Source organism: Humulus lupulus, chromosome 5, assembly GCF_963169125.1.
Source record: "Humulus lupulus chromosome 5, drHumLupu1.1, whole genome shotgun sequence".
Taxonomy (NCBI): Eukaryota; Viridiplantae; Streptophyta; class Magnoliopsida; order Rosales; family Cannabaceae; genus Humulus; species Humulus lupulus.
This window is the reverse complement of record NC_084797.1, coordinates 148,875,178-148,896,580: the sequence shown is the minus strand read 5'-3', so window position 1 is coordinate 148,896,580 and position 21,403 is coordinate 148,875,178. Positions and strand designations below refer to the sequence as shown.

General features: G+C 38.9%; 1 protein-coding gene across 1 annotated transcript; it reads right to left on the bottom strand.

Annotated features, from left to right (window-relative positions):
- Window positions 1-8,515: 8,515 nt before the first annotated feature.
- LOC133777740 (26S proteasome non-ATPase regulatory subunit 13 homolog A) lies at window positions 8,516-20,033 on the bottom strand. The gene is made up of 6 exons (XM_062217470.1): window positions 19,812-20,033; window positions 17,721-18,164; window positions 11,563-11,643; window positions 10,042-10,238; window positions 9,847-9,946; window positions 8,516-9,061 (listed from the first exon to the last, which is right to left on the bottom strand). The coding sequence occupies exons 1-6, from the start codon at window positions 19,959-19,961 to the stop codon at window positions 8,876-8,878; spliced, it is 1,158 nt and encodes a 385-aa protein (XP_062073454.1). The 5' UTR covers window positions 19,962-20,033; the 3' UTR covers window positions 8,516-8,875.
- Between the last annotated feature and the right edge of the window lie 1,370 nt (window positions 20,034-21,403).

Below are 21,403 nucleotides of genomic sequence, written 5' to 3'. Positions count from 1 at the left end.
TCTTTCAACCCTAGGCTGAGCCAAAACTGGTGCCACTCCTGTCATAACAAAGGAAGAGGTGTTCCCCGACAGGTTCTGATGTTGCTTCAAACACCTAATCTCTTCCTCTTGCCTCTGCAATCTTAATTGAACATCTGTAAGCATTTGCTGAAAATTCTGAGGGGCAGATGAAGAACTCAACCCCTGACTGAAACTCCCAGCCTCAATATAATCACCACCAGGCCTCATTATCTGCCTTGGATACAAACCTGCTGATTGAATTTCAGTCAATAACTGTACCCATTAATCATGATGAGCATATCAAGAGCTTTCCCATGGGAACAATCTTACCACACCACATTCACAAATCATTGCAGTGCTATAAACATGCCCATGGCATTAATACATCAATCACAATCCCTACTCCTCCAACATTCACCTCATGCTTCCAACTCCAGCATGAAAATATCACAATTATATATGTTCATGGAGCAAGTAATCATATGATCACATTCATATATATATTCACGGAGCATGTAATCATATATTCAAGAGCCAGGCTCTATCAGAATCTCATGCTCCCTAATACAATGTGCAGGTAAAGAATTTACATTCTATTTAAGCAGTTAAGCACATAACTACAGAAATAGTTACCATTCCCTGAGTGAAGCTATCTTCAGTGATGAGTGTACATGCCCAGCTTGTCTTCAGGAACCCTTAACCTTGGCTCGCTGTGATACCAAGTTGTAACGCCCTAAACTCCAGGGACCGTTACGGTGTGCATATTAAACAGTGCTAAACTCGCTAATCGAGTCATTTGGCCATAATCGTGTAACTAAGTATGATTAGCGATTTAGGGATTAAAAATTTTGGTTAAGATATAACGTTTCACTAAAATGTTTACTGTTTACATTGGGATCCCAAAAATATAATTTAAAGATTCATTACAAGAAAATATTTACAACCAGTCGATCTAAGCAGCAAAATAGGGTTTAACCCTCGGCCGTGGCGGTCGGGCAGCCGCATATGTACACATCGTCACCTAAGCTCTCCAACTCAAGGATGGTCCAGCTTTCTTTTGCCTTTACCTGCACCACATAGCACCCGTGAGCCGAAGCCCAATAAGAAAACTCAATATTGCAAGAATATAACATCAACTGATGATCATAATAATCATCCAAGGCTTTTAGCCCTAAATAGAAAAGTGACAGCTGTAAAAGTCACTAAGGTGGGTTCCGTTCCCACTAGCCATGTGACGATACGGTCATTTGGGCTTTACAAATAAGTGATCACGTCACTAGCTTAAACAGAATAAGTGACTGATAAGCAAGTCACCAATGTAAACCAACCGATTGACCATAGAGTCGCTACTGTGGGTTTCGTATCCACTAGCCATGTGACGATAAAGTCACCTGGGCCTTCTGGCCCCAGCTCTGAGTAACTAGTCATAGAACTAGGCAAGCGCTTTTAGTTTTTATCGAACTTAGGGTCGGTCCAGCATTAATGATCATATTGAGTCATTCAATACAGATGTCGATTAGATCTAATCTTTTATCGGCTCTGCGTTCTTGACGCTTATGCCGCCCCTGAATCTTAAGTCAGTAACATACGATCAGTGCTCAATACCGCTATCGAACTTGACTAGTAAGTCACAGCTTCACAGCTAGTTCTGACACCATTATTGATTCTGAATAGTAAGCCAGTGCCACGCACAAGTAACCAATGCTACCAGACATATATCATATGTCAAATATCCGAATATAGGGCATTCAGCATGCTTACTTAACAATTGCTAGCATAATTAGGATCATGCACAAACACAAAGACTCAAGCTCTGATCAATCTCATATTTAACATTCATGGCATTCCCTAACCACATGTTTCTTGTGCATCACATTTAAACACTCAACATGCCTCAATAATAACCACGCATTTCATATATATAGGGTGCAATTTTCTTACCTTTGGTCCAAGAACAAGTTACCAATAAACAAGCCACAAGCACGATCTTGATTCCAAGCCTCTAGTGATAACCTAGTCACAACCATAAATGGTGATCCAATGAGTTCAAGTTCTAAAACTCAATCTCGGAACCAAGACCTAGCCTCCAGGACATCGAATCCCACTAAAATGGGTAGTAGGAACGATCTTGAGGCCTAAGGTTTGAGTTCCCATAATCAAAACATCACTTCGGCCACAAAGGCCCCCAAGCAACGCAGCCCCATCTCTCTGAGCCGCGGCCCCCAGCCACATCCGAGGCGCCAGCATCAGGCACCTACACCAAGCGCCGCGGCCCTCCTTCCCAAGCGTCGCAGCCCCCAAGCCCTTCAGCTCCACCGCCAACCTACAACAAGCTCAGGCCACGACGCTCAAGAACAGGGCCGCGGCCCCACCTCGAAACCCACCCAAAACCACGATTTTCCTCTTTTAAAACCTTCCAAAAACCTACCCAAACATCTCCAAATCCCAAAATCAAAGTTCCCAAACATCCTAATCATCCAAAACCATTAAAACCCAAGTCTCAAATCATCCAAAAACTCATCAAAACACAAAATCCAATTCAAGCTTAAAATATTTAAAAACATAGAACTTAAAACTTGAATTACCTCCGATTAAGTCGTTCCCAACTAAATCCTCCAGCTAATAAGCTTCTAATCTTCCCTAGAATCGCTACGCCTCGATCCTCGCTTGAATCTGAGTCCTAGAACTCAAGTTTCCTTCGAAAATGCGATCGGGATACGAAAATGGAACTTTGAGGGAGAGAGAACTTACTGAACGTTCTTTTTATTTCTTAACAGGTTACTTCAAGCTTAAGTAGCCTCAAACAAATCCTAATGCTTGGGGTCCCGAAAACGTCCCTGGGGCAAAATAGTCCAAACCTCTAGAATTTCCCCCTGATCTTATTAACTCCTAATTTATCATCAAATACTTATTCCCATTACCCAATAACCCGGTAATGTTAAATACCCCTTGACTTACTCCAAGTCAAGTATAAATCCTGTTGTGACTTTCCCACTAGCTTACCTCCTAGGATCGTCTCGTGTTGAGTAACCCTAGCATAACCAAATAATAATGAAGCACCACACACATATCACTTATATGCCAAATATGCCTGAAATGGCCAAAATATAAAAATCACCCAATTAATCAGAAATGGGTTCACATGCATATTTAATACACCTAAACATGCATATTATCATTTAATCACATAATAAATCAATTATGGCCCTCCCGGCCTCCTAATCAAGGTCCTAAACCTTATTAAGAAATTTGGGGCATTACACCAAGCATCAAACTCCTTCTCATGAATTGGATCAGGAACTTGCCAAATGTTCTCATCTAGTGGCAACAAGCCTTTAACATAAGTAACAATCTTATAATCTTCATCTTCTTGAACTGAACGAGAACCACCAGATTCAAAATCTTGATGGAAAGGAGACTTCAAAGCTACTTCGAGCTATGCAAGCCTCTTCTCAATAATTGGAGTTGCTTCAATATCAACTCAATCAACCTTCTCAGAAACAACAACTTCAGGCTGATGAACTGACGCAGCAACAGAAACATCCTCAATTGTTTTGGCAATAGAACTGACACTGTCCGCAACGGCTGAGCCATTTGAAGGCAACTACAAAACAACAAAGAAAAAGACATATAAAAAAACATTTTATATTAACCAAAATAAAGCAGCAACACAAACACAACATCCAGACAACAACAAACAAACAACATAACTAACCTTCATTTTTGACACAGCTACTAATCCAATCAACATAGGAACATCAACATCAAGCTGGCTTAGTCCATTGAAAAAGTTATCTAAATCATAATCACTATCAGCCTTCAAAAAAACACATAAATAACTGAAATAAAATAATGTTACAATATTAAAATAAAAATAAATAAAATGAAATAGACACAAGTACCTTGTCAACATTTTCCTCATCAACAATGTGAGAAGATCCCTCAACAACATTTGAATCTTTAACAACCTTCTCTGCATCCACCACAGCTTCATCTCCATCATCTTTCCCATCAATATTACAACCAATATCAACTTCGTCACCGCCACCACCCTGATCATCATCATCATCATTATTTTGGCCCTGAAAAACATCATTTTTATCATCATTTTCCTTGTCATCCTCCTCATCATCTTCAGTCTTTAAATCCTCATCATTCTTCTTGCCATGAATGTGCTCATCACTTTCAAGCTCCTCACCATCTTCAGACTTCTCAGTAACCTTAGCATGAATATTTTCCTACAAAAACAACAAAAAAACACATTTTGTGTTGTTTTGTTGCTATAACAATAAAACAACTACTAAAAAAATAAGACAATATTATCAATACCTTTGTAACAGAACGATCCAACATAGAATCAATTTTTTGGTGCAACTCTTGCACAATAGAAATAAGGTCCTTAAAATTCAACTCAACAAAGGCTTTCAAAACAACCATGTCAGTGGACAACGACTATTGATGACTTACAACCTAAGAAAGTTGGCTTTTTAATTCCTCAAAACTAGATGAGGAAACACCTTCATCTACCTTTGAAGAATAGCCACCATCAAACGTCTTTTCTACAAAATCATCATCTTCAACATCTTCAGCACCTAACAACATGTTTACCTTTCCATGGTCATCAAGTGTTTCATCTTGAAAAAACCCATCCAAATTCAACTCAGTAAGCTGTGTAGAAGTAGGAGTCAAGTTTTTTACCCATAGCTCAACATCAAAACAACATAAACAAAACATTAGATTTTAAAAAACAAAATACCAAGGAATGGAAATAAACTAGAAATAAAATAAACAGCAACTTCAAAACAACATAAAAAAATACATTTTTCAGAGGAATATCAAAAGTATTCATCTTCAAATCATACAAACTTGGAGTTCTCATACGAGTGCTCTAGTTTAAAATCTTTGGTATTGTACCGCTTTCTCGAATAGCATACTTTCCTTCAGTGTACAATATTTGGAAAACATAAGGACAACCTAAGAGCCTATAATAACCTTCATAATTATCATCCTCGTGAGTACTTTCGTATTTGTTTTTCTTCTTAATTCCATTTGCAATTTTTCTCTTAGAAGACTCCAAAGTAACTGCAAATGACTCATTCCCCCAACAATATTGATGATATAGACAACTATCAACAATATATATATCTTCCTTAGAAACTGCTCTATCCTCAGGACCACTCAAAAGAAAACATTGAACCAAATGTAGAACAACTAACTTGATGACAAGCTCATCATCACTCCCCCACCTCTCACCATTAAATGTATCTTCAATACTTTTTTTGTTAATTTTTCTTACTCCAATAAGACCCTCTTCAATAATATTATTGTAATCTTGCCTAAAATCCATTTTGTTACATTCCCCATGACAATCCAAACCAGTGATTAAACCAAATTCCTCAATACTAAATATGATCCTACGACCAGAAATATTGGCCCAAAACTCATCAGCATTAGGCTGATGAATCTCCCTCAACAACAAACTACGGGACAGTTAAGGTTGAAATGTGTAACTAGGAATACCCAAAAAATGACCAAATATGGTCAGAAAACATCACCTTTTGCCTATCAGACATGCAATAACACTATGATTACATGTTGCGACCAATTTAGTATGAAAATAGTCTGACTCGACATAATAGTTCTCACAAAGCTACAAAAAAAATGAAAAGCTAAAAAAAAAAATAGTTACATAAAAATTAGTATAACCATGAAAAAAAAATCAAACAATCCATGAACTAGAAACAAAAACAAGTACAAACACAAAATCGGAAAAAAAAAAAAAAAATCCAAACGAAACCCAAAACAAACAAAAAAAAAATTATTTAAACCAATTCAGAATAAAAAAAAAAAAGCATAAAACGTTGAAATCGATATCATAAAACAACTAGCATGCATTACCAAAATCATACAATAATGATGGAAATTTTTTTTAAAAAAAACAGAGATATGAAAGCAACTGGAAATAAATCAAACAAAAACTAAAAAAATCCTTAGTCCCTTTATCCCTTGCAATTTTTTCCCCTTCCTGCCAGAATCTTCTGTAATTTTTGGACCATCACTTTTAGTTCTTATCCTTTTTGCTTTCCTAACTTCAACTTGATTAAAAACTACTCGTTTCTTACCAAATTTCGAACTAGCTTCATCAGCTTTTTCTGGGTTGCCTTTAGGTTGTTTTCCTTTCGCGGATTGACCAACAACTTTCTTTCCCATTCGTGAAATTTCTTTAGGACACTTAGATGATTTTTTGTGTTTTTTTTAGAGGGAGAAGATGAAGTAGAACTTGTAATAGCCATCTCTAGTCACACACATATATTTATAGAGATCAAAAACGGTTTACAAAAATTTGAAATTATAATTTTTTTAAAAAAATAAAGAGAGGGAAAAACGAAAAATGCTTGAAGAACCATAAATCTTATAGGCGTGTGATCGTGGAGATGAAAATTGTTCGTCTAATCGAGAAGATCATGAGTAGAGAGAGAATAGACTGAAGAGAAAGAGAGTGGATTGAATGTGCAATAGTTGTTCAAACGTGTAAGAATTTTCAAAAATCAAATAATATATAATAGGGAAAACGTGTAGAAAAAAAGAAGAAAAAAAACGTCACAATAAGAGGAAACCGTAAATGTGTACTTTTAAAACTTAGTAAACAGTAAAAAGAAATAAAAACAAAATAGTAAAAAAGAAAAAATAAGCTCCTGGTAGTAAAAATATAGTAATAGTGCCAATTTTGGCACTTTGTGTAAATTCTCTAAAATGAATATCCCTAATTTGTTATCATCCTTAATTGTAAATATATAAATAGAAAGAAAAAAAAAAGAGAAATTTACATAAACATCTTCAATATAAAAACTTAATATATATCTCACCTTGCAAAAATACGAAAGCGTATGGATGGGTGTAAAATCAACAATATTTTCTTCTGTAAGTAGGTTTTTTTTGCAGAACATTTACAAAAACAATTATAGGTCGATATTTTTGTAAATAACATATACATTAACTCATTTTTAACTTGAAAATATATTCTTGTTGTTGGAAATGAGGATAAATTTCCCAGTTCAAGAACCTCAGATGAATCTCGGTAAACTAGAGATGAATCTAAGAACACAAATCAGTAAGACTAATTATCAAACAATTAGAAAACGAAAAATATGAAAGCATAAATCAACACAAGTATATATACTGGTTCAGAACAAGATCAATGTGATCTTGAACCTAATCCAGTTTTAGGAACCAATGTCTCTTCTTTATTTAATCAACGAAATGAGTACAAGACTTCAATAGAGCTTCTTGAAACAATCTTGGATCAAACTCTCTAAACACTCAATCACACCGGTGTTTTCCTCTCAATCCCTGAGCAAGCACTTTCCCAACAATTGTGCTTCTCAATACAGTTCCCCAAACCCAGCTCTCACAACCTTTCTCAATACTCAATCTTGATTTTCACACTTGAGCTCTCTCTCTCTAATCTGGTGTTTCTGCTGTTTCAACTGAATTTTCTCTGTCTTTCTCTTCTTCTCACAAGTGGAGTCAAGATGTCATTTTATAGACCAATGACTGAAAGTTAATGAGGTTGTTATGACAGTTGAGAACCAAATAACTCATTAACAGAATTAGTTGGGATTTGGAGAAACTACTCCCACACTTGTAATCAACATTTACTAAATTAATTTATTAATTTAGTTAAACATTTCTAAAACTAATATATACAGAAATGCTGTATTACTTAAAATAACTAGATCTGTAACTAATGGTTACAAAAAATACCCAAATTTAAACAAATCCATTTATCTTGTAGATCAGCAATGTGGAATGGCGGCTAGGTAAAACACTTTAGCGACTTGGCTTTGTTCTCTCCAAAAATTTGAATTCAACCATACAAAGCTCGTTGTTTTGATGTCCAAGTTGGCCAAAAATAGAGATTGAATGTGGCAACGCCGTTGCGAGCTTTAACCCATGGTGAATCGTGATGGTGAGTGGGATGACAGGACTTAGGGGTGTTTGTGGATAGTGCAATCCTTTCTGGATGACGAATGTCAACAGCAACATAGATAACCATCAAAATGATTGAAGGAATATTTTTGTAATTATTTGCAGTCACCCTAGCAAAAAAAAAAAAGTGGCGTATGCAAGCTTTCCAAAAGGAAAAAAAATATATCGTCGCAAATTTAATCAAATATTAACATAATACCTAAGATGACATCAAAATTATGAACTAGTTAAATTAAATAAAACTAAACAACTTAAATACTTTTATTTGTTTCATTTAATCAAATGAAAACTAAATGAAATAGAATAATTTAATTAGTTTATAATGTTAAAGTATTTCAGTTATCATAAAAATGTTTGACTAAACATCTGACAAAGAGTCATCCTCTTTCTTTTGTGAAAATTAGACTGCTTCCCAATTCCTTTTCAAAAATAGTATTTTATAAAATAGTGTAAACCCAATCCACTTTCAAACGAACATGACAAATTTAGCTTTTCATCGGACTATCTAAAGCAAAAGAAGCGGATCTGAATCAAATGGATCACATAACTGTAACTAAGAAAAATTCCAAATACATTGGTTCAATATCAAAGCTAAGAAAGTAAATAACAGCCGTCTTTTAATGGATCAGCAAATGGATCACCATGTCTCTAGGCATTGCCACTATAGAATTTACTACTCCGAAGTGATGTATCATAAGCAACTCCTTTCAGAAAAATGATTCAAGAAACGCAGGAGAGGCAATATGAAAAAGAAAAAGCAGGGGCGTACAAAGAAGGCCCATCTGCCCAAGCAAACTAGGCTAAATCTTTTGAGGCCACCCATGTTTACTGCCTTTCTTGTTAAGAAAATGTTACAATGGCCTGAAAACTTATCAAGAAATCAAACTCACGATGCAACCAAGTCAGGTGTTTCTGCCTCAATGGATACCAATGCGGTGTGCACTTTATCCAACCAGTTGTCCAGTCGGTCTCGCAAAGATTTGATCTGTGGAATCCCCAAAACTCTTGGTTGCACCCAGGAAACATGCACGGTTCCATCAACTTGATCAATTATGCCCTCAATCAGATGAACCTGCATTGAATATTCTCCTACTGTTAAGAATAGAGAAACAACTAACAAGGCAGAGAAAACAAAGATGATCACCAGTTGTTTTTTGGAAGACAACTACATTGAAAAATGACTAATTACCACCTAGGGAAGGATCCGCAATTCCACATAAAATAAACAAGACTACTAAATGAAAAATAAAGTGATTTACATGCAAAAAAGAATATAGTATTTATGTTGAAGTTATCGGCTTTACTCTCCAAACACTTCCAAATATACAATGCTGGCTGGCTAGTAAGAAAATTAAGCTGGCAAAATCAAATAATATAAAAGTAAAAGCTGGAGAAGATATGTCACAAGGAGGCCGAATCCATCCTTTGTTAAACAATAACAAATTCAAGATCTTGATACGTGTGCTTCAATTTTCTTATCATATGAAGCATAAATAGTACAACTAAAAATAGAACGACCATGCTAATATGTACTGGGAAGTCCAGAATTTAACTCAATTTCAGCATTACTAACTTCAAAAATAACCGTAAATAAGCACTTAACTTTCCAATCAACATTCTATAAAACTGCTGAAAGATCATCTGCAGGTAATGATAAGGAACGACTTGGTTGTTTCAAGTCATTAATTCTAGAGGATAAGTCATGCGTCAATAGAACAATATATTTAAGACAATGATGTCTATCTCAGTGGTGCAGTGCTACCATTAAGGTCATTAAAAGAAATTGTAATGATCACAAGTTCTAGAAATTATATTGATCAATTCAGTGCTCATTAAGGTTTCAAGTGATGAACTTACAGAAAGACTCTTCATGAGAAGATGCTCCACATTCTCAATTGAAAGTTTAGTGCGGTCAGCAATTATACTCAAAGGTATAGTCCTGTCGTCAGATGACCGGCTGCAAGAATACACAGCATCATCATGGTTAAATTATATACAGAGAAACACGCAAATCCTTTTTGTATAAAATGATGGCACAAAAAAGAACCAAACCTGAAGATGATTTCCATCAAACAAAGAATGTTAATCTTTTCCAGAAGCTTCTTCTCATTCTCAACCAAGGCTGGTTGAGCCCTCAAAGCAGCATTGTGCACACGACATAGTTCCTGATAGCGAACTAAGTCACCAGCGTTGAATGCTTGAAGAATATAGTAGAGCCACTCAACCTTTGTCCCAAGAAGACTCTTAATCTGAACAATGTTGTATCATTATGATGTTATCACAACAAACCAGGATGATAAAATAGAGTGCAAAAGAACCTAAAATTAATGTCATAAAATTCTGAGCTAAAATGCATGATAATGCAATTGAATATAGACATGATTGAATATAGACATGATCGCTGATAGACATGAAAGAGATGGCACTGACTTATGAGGATGAAGAAAATCTAACTAGTAAGTTCACTTTATTTACCAAACCCATTTTTAACAGGAATATGAGAAGCATATTACTTCCAGGTCCAGCACTAGAAATTCGCTATTTTGCTTTTGGCTAAATACACTTTATTTGGCATATTCAAGTGGCGATATTTCTGTCATAGAAGTTGACCAACAGCATATTTCATGCTCTAACAGATGTAATCCTAAGTAAAAGTAAAGTAGTATTACCAATAACATATAAGCATAACAATTTAAATTAAACAACCATGCTGTATCTTCAGGGGTGTTATATACAAATAATAAGAATAATAATGATGCTTCAAATCATATTATCTGGTGAAAACTATTATCACATGTACAAACCAAACCAAATAGTCTCTTTGCAATATTCTTGTTCAGCCTTTAGACAAAATAACTTTTGGCTTTGCTTAGGATTGTACAAATCCATTGCAGAAATGAATACAAGTAATATGATTCTTATCAGCTCACAACTAGCCTGCTCTCCTAGTTAAAATGTGACACTGGTGTTTTTTAGTAACCTCAGAGTTAAATTTAGGTAGTGTACACATCATACACTCAAAGCATGATTCATATTTAAAACATCTCACTAAAGTCTCATTTCACAAATTCTTTTCTCTTCCTGTATGATTTCATAAGTTTCCCTCGTCATGTATAGTTTTCTAATTCATTTTAATCAATAGAACTGCAGTCATTTATGTCCTACTTGATTGGCCATTCATAACACTTTCTTTGAGTGCTCCAAAACTTGTAGATTCGTAGGGCAGTATGCTATAGACAATATCAATCATATACATGCCATCCCTTGTAAACCACTACCAATGATGTAAAGGATTTTTTTCAATAAGATACTAATAAGGATTTCACCTTGTACTAATACACCCCAGGATGATATATATAAGAGGGTAAGTAAGTATGTCAAGGCACTACAAGAATCCAGAGAAGAACGAACTTTAAATCACCAAAATGGAAAATTGTTACACATCACAAGCACATTCAACATGAAATATTTCCAATTGTAAAATGGGAAAAAAAAAAGTAGAGCAACTAAGGCAAGTTGAGTAGAAAGAATGGAAAAATACACACACACAGAGTAGGGCAGAGATATTCTTACAATAGGATGTGCCAGCAGCTCGCCAAAGTTGTAGATATTATCCCCAAGCAGTGCAGAAAGTGATAAATCAAATGCCAAGTCCTAAAAAATTGTACAAAAAAATCAAAATACTGAAACTAACAGTCAAAACAGCTGGAAAAGTTTAATGCATGCTGTTGGTCAAACAAAATTTCTCTAAAGAGGCTCCAATTTAGAGAATACATTTTTAAGAAATCTGAATTTATTCTTTTGCCAGCTGGCCATAAATTAACCTTGTATGATTGTATCACAAGATTCACAATACAAGAAGACCACATAAGAAAACTACTTAGCAATATATACACTGAAAACGCAAATCTTCTCATTTCAACGAATTATAGAACATTGAATGAGTTCAAAAGACTTGAGAAAAGATTAATGTGCTTACATAAAAAATAAAATCATGACAGGATCTCTTTCTTTTCTTTTTGTTCTTAGCCAAATAATGCAATGTTATAGATGAGGGTCACAAATGTAAAAGAGAAAAAAAATAATTAAAGCATCCTCACCAGTCAGATGCTATTACCTAAAGATTATCTTAAATAACTCAAACTATTATTATAGGATTCAATAAAATGCCCAAACGAGCTTTTATCCCTTTCCCGTGATCTTACAAAAGTCGATACAACCTTATATTTGCAGCTTTAACATAGGACCATTAATTTCCCAATACACCACAATAGAAGCCCTTATTTAAGATGATGGGAGACAACAAAAATGTTAGGACTGACATACGGTTCACTTATGCTAGGAGAGCCAGGTCAACACATAAGGGGTAAGGTAGTCTTTCGGTTGGGTCAGGGGCTTTTTGGTCATTGCTGTAACAGAAAGAGAGTGAACCAATATAGGTAGTGGGGAGATCAATGAGTGGGGTATGCTTGAGCTATAATCTGCTTACTGCATAGGAGGGTCCCAGGCCCTCGAATACCTGTGGAAAGTTGTACTGTTTGGTTGCTGAATTGAGATACAATTTCTACTGGCTTTAGCCACAATTCTCTCTGCTGTCTTTCTGTACTATTCTATGTACTGTTCTATTGGTTTGCTAACTCTCTTGCAGGTAGTCGGGGCATAACAATTGGTATCAGAGCCCTTCGATTCCTGGTGGATGCCGCACACTCAGATGGATTCTAGAGTTGACTCCGTTGAAGCTCACTTAGCTGCTCTTCAGGACACAGTGACCTCGCACTTTAGGACACTGGCGGTGATCACTGAGAAATTGGAAATGGTGATTAAGGGCCAAGCTCTCATCGCCTCGGAGTTGGCCACGGGTCGATTCGACTCTGACCGTCCGCTGGGGGCCAGTGAGCAGTCCTCGACCGGTTCACCCCAACAAGGGGGGTCGTCGGGCCACGCGGGAGACGAGGGCCATCGCCATGAATTCCGAGCTCGGAAAATTGAATTGCCTGTGTATTCGGGGGCTGACCCGGACGAGTGGGCTTATCGGGCGGAACGGTATTTCGGCTTGCAACGGTTGTCAGAGGCGGCGCAATTGGAGGCTGCGATCATGTGTTTCGAGGGGGCCGCTTTGCACTGGTTTCGCTGGGAAAATCTGAGGCGGTCGATTGCTTCGTGGGAAGAGCTGAAGTCCTTACTCGTCAAACGATTCTGTCCCGTGACGAAGGGTTCTCTATACAATCGGTTGCTCAATCTCTGGCAGACATCCACTGTCCAGGACTATCGGAGACAGTTCGAATCCATTGCCTCGACGCTGGGGACGATTGACGACTCCATGCTGGTCTCCACCTTTCTGAAGGGCTTGAAGCTGGACATTCAGGGCCCTTTACGTATCCTCAAGCCCGCGGGCCTGGCCTAATTAATGGAACTGGCTGAAGTGATTGAGGCCAATCAGACCTTGGTTCGGGCTCATTGTGGTGGGCCGCCCAAGCCGCACCCTAACCCGGCCCAACCCTTGGGCCCCTTGCAGAACGAGAGCCCTCGGGGCACCTTTCCTTATTCGGCTTCCCTTTCGCCCACCGCGGCTTCACCCCCTGCATCCTCGACAGCTTACCGACGGCTGACCGAGGCGGAGCTCCAGGACCGGAAATCTCGTGGTGTTTGTTTCAAGTGTGAGGGCAAGTGGCGTCGAGGGCATGAGTATAAATTTCCGGAGTTGCAGATTGTTTTGGTCCAAGATGAGGCCACTGTTGACGCGGCTGAGGACCCGATTGATGAGTTGCTGGGTATGCCTACGGGTACCCCAACATCGATGGATTTGGAGGCACAGATTGTCGAGGTTTCCCTGAATTCTGTGGTGGGGTTAACTTCGCCGAAGACTATGAAGTTGCTGGGTAGTATTCACGGCCGGGAAGTGGTGGTTTTGCTTGACAGTGGGGCTACGCACAACTTCATCACCGCTGACTTGGTTTTGGCATTACAGCTGCCGATTTCTAGCACTGAAACGTATGGGGTTCAGATGGGTACGGGGCAAGCCGTGCACGGGAAAGGAATATGCCGCTCGGTTCCGCTGTTGTTACAAGAATTGGAGATCATTGACGATTTTTTGCCCTTACCGTTGGGCAGCACTAATGTTATTCTGGGCATTCAGTGGCTTGAGACTTTGGGCACCACCATTGGAAGGATCATATCATGAAGCTAAATGTTGGGGGTAAGGCCTATACGGTTCGGGGAGATCCTTCGCTGCATAAAACCCGAGTATCCCTTAAGACAATGCGAAAGATTTTACAGCAGGAGCGTCAAGGAGTTTGGGTGGAATTGGGGACGTCTACAGTTACCTCACCGGGGGCAGAGACCACCGGCCCAACCGCGGCCCTCATTGAGAAATTTGCTTCGGTCTTTGCTATGCCAGCCACATTGCCGCTGCCTCGGAGTCATGATCACCGTATACCCTTACGGCCAGGGACCTCGCCGATAAGTGTGCGACCGTATCGGTACCCCCAGATTCAGAAGGATGAGATTGAGTGGTTAGTGGGAGAGATGCTAGCGGCTGGTATCATTCACCCCAGTACCAGTCCATACTCCAGCCCGATTCTGTTGGTTAAGAAGGACGGGAGTTGGCGATTTTGTGTGGAATACCATGCCCTCAACCGTGAGACGATCGCCGATAAGTTTCCCATTCCCGTTATCGACGAGTTGTTGGATGAACTCCATGGCGCCAAGGTCTTCTCGAAGTTGGATCTCCGTTCAGGGTATCATCAAATTCGAGTACGGCCGGAGGACGTTCACAAGACGGCTTTTCGAACTCATGAGGGTCACTACGAGTTCGTGGTCATGCGGTTTGGGCTAACAAACGCCCCTGCCACGTTTCAGTCCTTGATGAACGAAGTCTTCAAGCCATTTCTACGGCGTTTTGTGTTGGTCTTCTTTGATGACATATTAGTTTACAGCCCGGATACCGACTCCCACATAAAGCCCCTTTCCTTGGTCCTACAGATGTTGGTTCAGCACAAGTTGTATGCGAACCTAAAAAAATGTTGTTTTTTCCAATGCCATTTGGAGTATTTGGGTCACCTCATCTCTGCGGAGGGCATGGCCGTGGACCCCTCAAAGATCCAGGCTATGGTGGATTGGCCACTACCAACCACCCTCAAGGAGTTGCAGGGATTCTTAGGACTGACGGGGTACTATCGGAAGTTTGTGGCCGGTTATGGGGCCATTGCTCGACCACTCACGGACCAATTGAAGAAGGATCAATTTGGGTGGACCAAGGAAGCATCGGAGGCGTTTATGGCTCTCAAGACAGCCTTAGTATCTGTGCCCGTGTTGGCTTTGCCTGACTTTACCAAACAATTCGTTGTGGACACGGATGCTTCGGGGTATGGCCTTGGGGCGGTCTTAATGCAAGAAGGGCGTCCACTCGCTTATTTCAACCAGGCACTTAAATCTCGTGCCCAATTGAAGTCCATCTATGAGAACGAGCTTTTGGCAATTGTCCTTGCTATTTTGAAGTGGCGGCCATATTTGTTGGGTCAAAAGTTTATAGTGCGAACGGACCAAAAAAGCTTGAAGTTTTTGCTAGAGCAACGCCTTGTGTCGCAGGAACATCAAAAGTGGCTGGTGAAAATTCTAGGCTATGACTTTGAGATACATTTTCGGCCAGGAGTGGGCAATAGTGCAGCTGATGCGCTTTCTCGGTTACCCCAGGTGGAGTGTGCCACTTTATCCTCTACTACTTGGCTGGATTGGGACGTGGTGGCTCAGGAGGTGCAGCAAGACAAATTGTTCAGTGGGGTGCTAGCTGACCTTGCCCATGGGAAGGGGGTCCCGGGTTTTACTAGGGAGCATGGTCGTCTCCTTTATAAGGGCAGATTGGTCCTCACAGCGACATCGGCATTGCTGCCGGACTTCTTGCGTGATTAATATTGTTCACCGGTTGGGGGACATTCCAGGGAGTCTCGGACTTACCAACGACTATGACGCAATGTGTATTGGCTGGGTATGAAAAAGGTAGTGGTCGAGTTTGTGTGGCACTGTGATGTTTGCCAAAGGAACAAGAGTATGGCCATGTCGCCTGCGGGGTTGCTGCTGCCAGAGCGCGTTTGGGAGGATGTTTCGATGGATTTAATTGAAGGATTACCCAAATCCGATGGGGTGGACTCGATTTTAGTGGTAGTGGATCGGCTGAGTAAATACAACCACTTTATTGGTCTCAAACATCCTGTCAATGCTCGGACCGTTGCAGAAAAGTTTGTTGATTATGTGGTCAAGTTACATGGCATACCCCGCTCTATAGTTTCTGACAGGGACGGGATTTTTCTGAGCAATTTCTGGACTGAGTTGTTTCGGTTGCAGGGTACGGAACTTAAGCGGAGCACGGCCTACCACCCCCAGACCGATGGCCAAACGGAGGTGGTTAACAGGTGCCTTGAAACTTATCAACGCTGTTTCACTTCGGAGAAGCCTCGAGTATGGGCGAAATGGCTGTCTTGGGCTGAATATTGGTACAATACTACATTCCATTTAGCCTTGGGGTGCACCCCGTTCAAGGTTTTGTATGGTCGTGATCCACCTTCTTTGCTTCGCTATGAGAATGGCACCACTACCGCTGTGGCAGTCGAACAGTTGCTGGAAGACAGAGACGCTTTTTTAGATGATTTGAAGATGCATTTGTTGAGGGCACAGCAGCGGATGAAGGCAGCAGCTAATTTATCTCAGCGACCAGTGGAGTTTCAGGAGGGGGACTCGGTGTTCGTCAAGCTGCGCCCATACAGACAGAAATCCTTGACGATTCGGAAGAACGAAAAATTGGCAGCACGCTTTTATGGGCCATTTAAGGTGCTGTCTAGGATCTGCCCCGTTGCCTATCGCCTCGATTTGCCAGCATCTTCTACCATCCACCCCGTTTTCCATGTATCCCAGCTCAGAGCGACTGTTGGCACAGCGCATTCATCTCCCACCTTGCCTCCCACCATCACTGCTGACTTGGAACTGATTGTGGAACTGGAGGACTTACTCAACGTACGCTACACCACAGACGGCGCAGGAAGACAACTCGAAGTGTTGATTAAATGGAAGGATCTACCCATGTTCGAAGCCACATGGGAGAAGTTTGACTCCATTCGACACCAGTTTCCAGCATTTAACCTTGAGGACAAGGTTCGAGATATAGAGGGGTAATGTTAGGACTGACATACGGTTCACTTATGCTAGGAGAGCCAGGTCAACACATAAGGGGTAAGGTAGTCTTTCGGTTGGGTCAGGGGCTTTTTGGTCATTGCTGTAACAGAAAGAGAGTGAGCCAATATAGGTAGTGGGGAGGTCAGTGAGTGGGGTATGCTTGAGCTAGAATCTGCTTATTGCATAGGAGGGTCCCAGGCCCTCGAATACATGCGGAAAGTTGTACTGTTTAGTTGCTGAATTGAGATACAATTTCTACTGGTTTTAGCCACAATTCTCTCTGCTGTCTTTCTGTACTGTTCTATTGGTTTGCTAACTCTCTTGCAAGTAGTCGGGGCATAACAAAAAACTGAAGTAATTAGATAAACACAAATAAATGGTCACCATGCATCTAAAGAGAATGACAACAAACAACCTTCACACACAATACATCTTGACTACAAAGAATTCAAGATTTACACAACATGACAAAAAGAAGGTCAGTTGAGAGGGCAAAAAGCAGGAATTGTTTCCAAAAGATGTTAATGCTTATATGTACATTTAACTTAACATGAAGTAACACTTACCAGCTTAAATGATTCTGACAGAGATTCCACTGAGGTATACGCTAAGTAAAGAAGAGCACTTTTGTAGAACTCAGCAAATTCTTGACGAAATTTATGGTATTGAGAAGAAACCCAATAATAAATGGCATACACAGACGGATCAATGTCAGTCATGCTATCAATTGTAGTCTTTCCATCTTCTAGAAGGATTTTGCACTCCTTTTGATCTTGCTCAAGTTTGAATATGGCAATTTGCATCTTAATGTAAAGAACTGGCTCCTCTATACGCTGCTCCCGAGTGGCTCTAAGCTTCTCTATCACCCCTTCAAGATACCCAATGGCCGCTTCTTTTTCAGGATACTGTCGAGAAACAATAACTGCAAAATGTGCAAGCTTGAGAAGATTGATTTTGGTCTCAAAGTCGGTGATGAAATTATGATACAATTGTATCAGAGCATCTCCAGCCTGCACTCAAGAATAAAAGAAAGTGTCAGGGATAGAAAAGTGAAAGCAAAGATTTAAATGTACGCAAGGATAAGAGGAGAACAAACACAATTTGTATAAGCAACAAGAGATAATTCATGCAATAGATACAAATTCCAATCCAAAAGTTCGAATATTTTGTTAATGAGAAAGCAAGCCTAAATAACAACCAGAGAATTGTTGTTGAAACACTAGGCAATTCATTGAAACAAGTTAGAGTATTTACTTGCCTATAATATGAATGAAATTTACATAGAGCATAATGTATTACTAGCTTGCAGTAATAACACTATTATTAGGGAAAAAGTGAAGTCAGTAGAAGATGTACTAATGTCAACATTATATTGGCAGGCACGTAAATACTAGATTCCAAAGGTATAGTCATGCACTGACTTTTCTCATAAAGGTTTTCTGAGGGCAGGGAACCCAGGAGGCATACATGACAAGCAAACCATATATTGCAACTATATTAACAACAGCCCTGGATTTCAAACTAACACTGATGTCACATTCCCATACTGGACTTGAGATGAAGATTGAGAAAAATCCAATCAAAGCCTGCGCATATATAAATTGTTATTTATTGCATGATAACACTCTTCAAAGGAATGAAAATTTGAGAGAAGAAACTATACTGCCGTTAGCATTTTCTAGAACAATCGAAATCAAAAGTTCCAACTAAATTAGATTCAACCTCTGGCTTACTGCACTAAGATGCATGTATTTCTAATAGTCCAACTCTACATAGTTACTAGACTCCATCCCATTTTAATAAACAAGCAAATTAAAAGATAGCAAATAACACCTCTCAATGTTGCATGGCTAAGAGATGGTGAAAAAGTAAATAAATTATGCCATTATATGGGAACATAAAACATGTAGATAAAACTCAATTGGTCATACAAAGAGGTCCAAGACGCTCTTATCATAAAAGGAAAAAGTCTTCATGCAATTCTTATAATTACAAAGTCTTAACTGTGACAAACAAAAGATAGCCCACATTCTAGAGATATTGACTCCACAGTGGAAATTGACCAACTCAACTCATTTGAGGCCCAATATCCATCAACCAAAAATACACAAGTGCATCAAATCCAAGATCAATAATGCCTGTAGCCACAAGTAAGTAGCAAGTTACGCTGGCAAGTGCAAATAAGCAGCCACAACTCACAACCTTATCAATATAATTTAAAACTATTAAAGTTTCACATAATATAGTTACACCACATGTCTTCTAAGACCTCCAACCTGTCCACAGACCAAGCAAATTATTGCCCACTTATCAAATTTTCAGCTTCCTTCCTTTTTCTTTTTTACCCCCTTTTCCAGTGAAAAGCACCATCCCATGTAAAAAACATTTTGAAGAAAGTCTTTTCACCTATATGTCATACTACAGAATATTCAAAAACCCTAGCTTTCCATCTAAAGTCTCAATTCCTCCCCTCCCCTGTCCCCTACAGAAACCCCAATTTCGCAATTAAATTCCCAGCAAACAAAGGGCCACAACATTTCCAAGATTCACAAACCCTAATCTTCATCACATCACAAAGAACCCTACTTGAACAGTTGTTCTACCATTTCTAAATATAGTTTAGCATCTAAGGAGTACAAATGGTATGGGAAACAGACCTGGAAGACAGCAAGGGCTACGAACTCCTCGAGCTTGAGAGTGAGTTGGTGCCAGAGCTTCTTCTGGTACAGATCTGCAAGCGAATTGTACCAATCACCCAGCTCTGGATGTGTGCTGCGCAGAGACTCTAGGTATTGCAGCGCGGCCATGGCTGAGTCACAAAGAGAGTGTTGGTAGAGAGAGAGAGAGAGAGAGAGGTGCAATGGGAGAGATTTCTGAGGCAAGATCTCGTTTGTTTTTGAATTTATACGAATCTGGAAAAAAAAAAAGTTTCTTTCCTTTTTAACTTGTGCTTAAAGAAAAGTATAAATACATAAATACGTAGTTTTTGTAATGGGTAAATTGGTAATTTTCAAACAAGTGATGTCGTGCTTATCATGAATATATAAGGGGTGCTTGGCAAAATCACTTATTTTTATAGTGTTATAATAATTGAAATTATATATTTTTTTAATTATTGTTTTCAGTTTATTTTATAAAAAAATTCAGGTTTTTATTTTATTAGGGGTTAAAAATTTATATCTTAAATAATTATCAATATTTTCATAAAATGAGAAAACTCATGACATTTTGCGCTTCGACAATCATCCATTTTTTTAAATAAAATTTATTATATATCAATAATATATATTATACCCTTGTATGGAATGAAGTCCATGAAAGATATCTTGTTATTTTTTTCAATTTCTTTATTTGCATCCTCATCAATAGAGTAAATGATAGCTATATTACAAATAATACAATTGTTACATAAATATTCCTATATATATTAATATTATTATGGTATATGTAGTTTCATATAAAGAGTATCATTATTTGGGCTTATACCATCTACTGAAAAGTGTGTGGACTTATATATGTTTTCGTTAAAAGAGGTGCACACTTTTTTTAATGGTCTATCTTCAATTGCATATTTGTATAGTTCTAACAACTAGGGTTGTACAAAAATCTAGAAAATCAAATAAATTGCTGAAACCGACCCACCGAACGCTGAAAAAACCAGAATTGATGAAACCCAAAACCACTAAAACAGCCACGGTGCAAACCAACACTAATTCGGTCGGTTTGAAATCAGTACGTAAACCGACCAAAAAACCTGAAACCGACCAAGTATAAAATTTGATAATATCTATACATATATATAATATTTAAAATATATTAATATTTTTTTTATATAACAAAAAAAACCACTCACGGTTCACGATCCAAACACCCTAGCCCTACCATTTCTTTTTTCCTTTCTTTTCTTTATTCAGTCATTTTCCCTCTCAAGTTCAACTCTCGTCTCTCTCAACCTCATGGCTCACGCACGGTTGGCGGCGACAACCCTCTCTCAGTCTCACATATCTATCTCTCTCTCAACTCACAGATATTGCCCAATCACTCTCCCTCTCTACTCTCAACCTCGCAGTCGGAGGCACTCGACGGCACCACTGCGACACTCGGCATCGACGACACCACTATGAAGCTCTACGGCACTCGGCGACACCACTGCAGTTCTCTGCGACACCAGGTACATCCTCCTTCTATTTCTCTTTTCTTTTTTTTTTTGTTCTTCATGATTTTTTTAGTTTGGCTTATGACTTATATA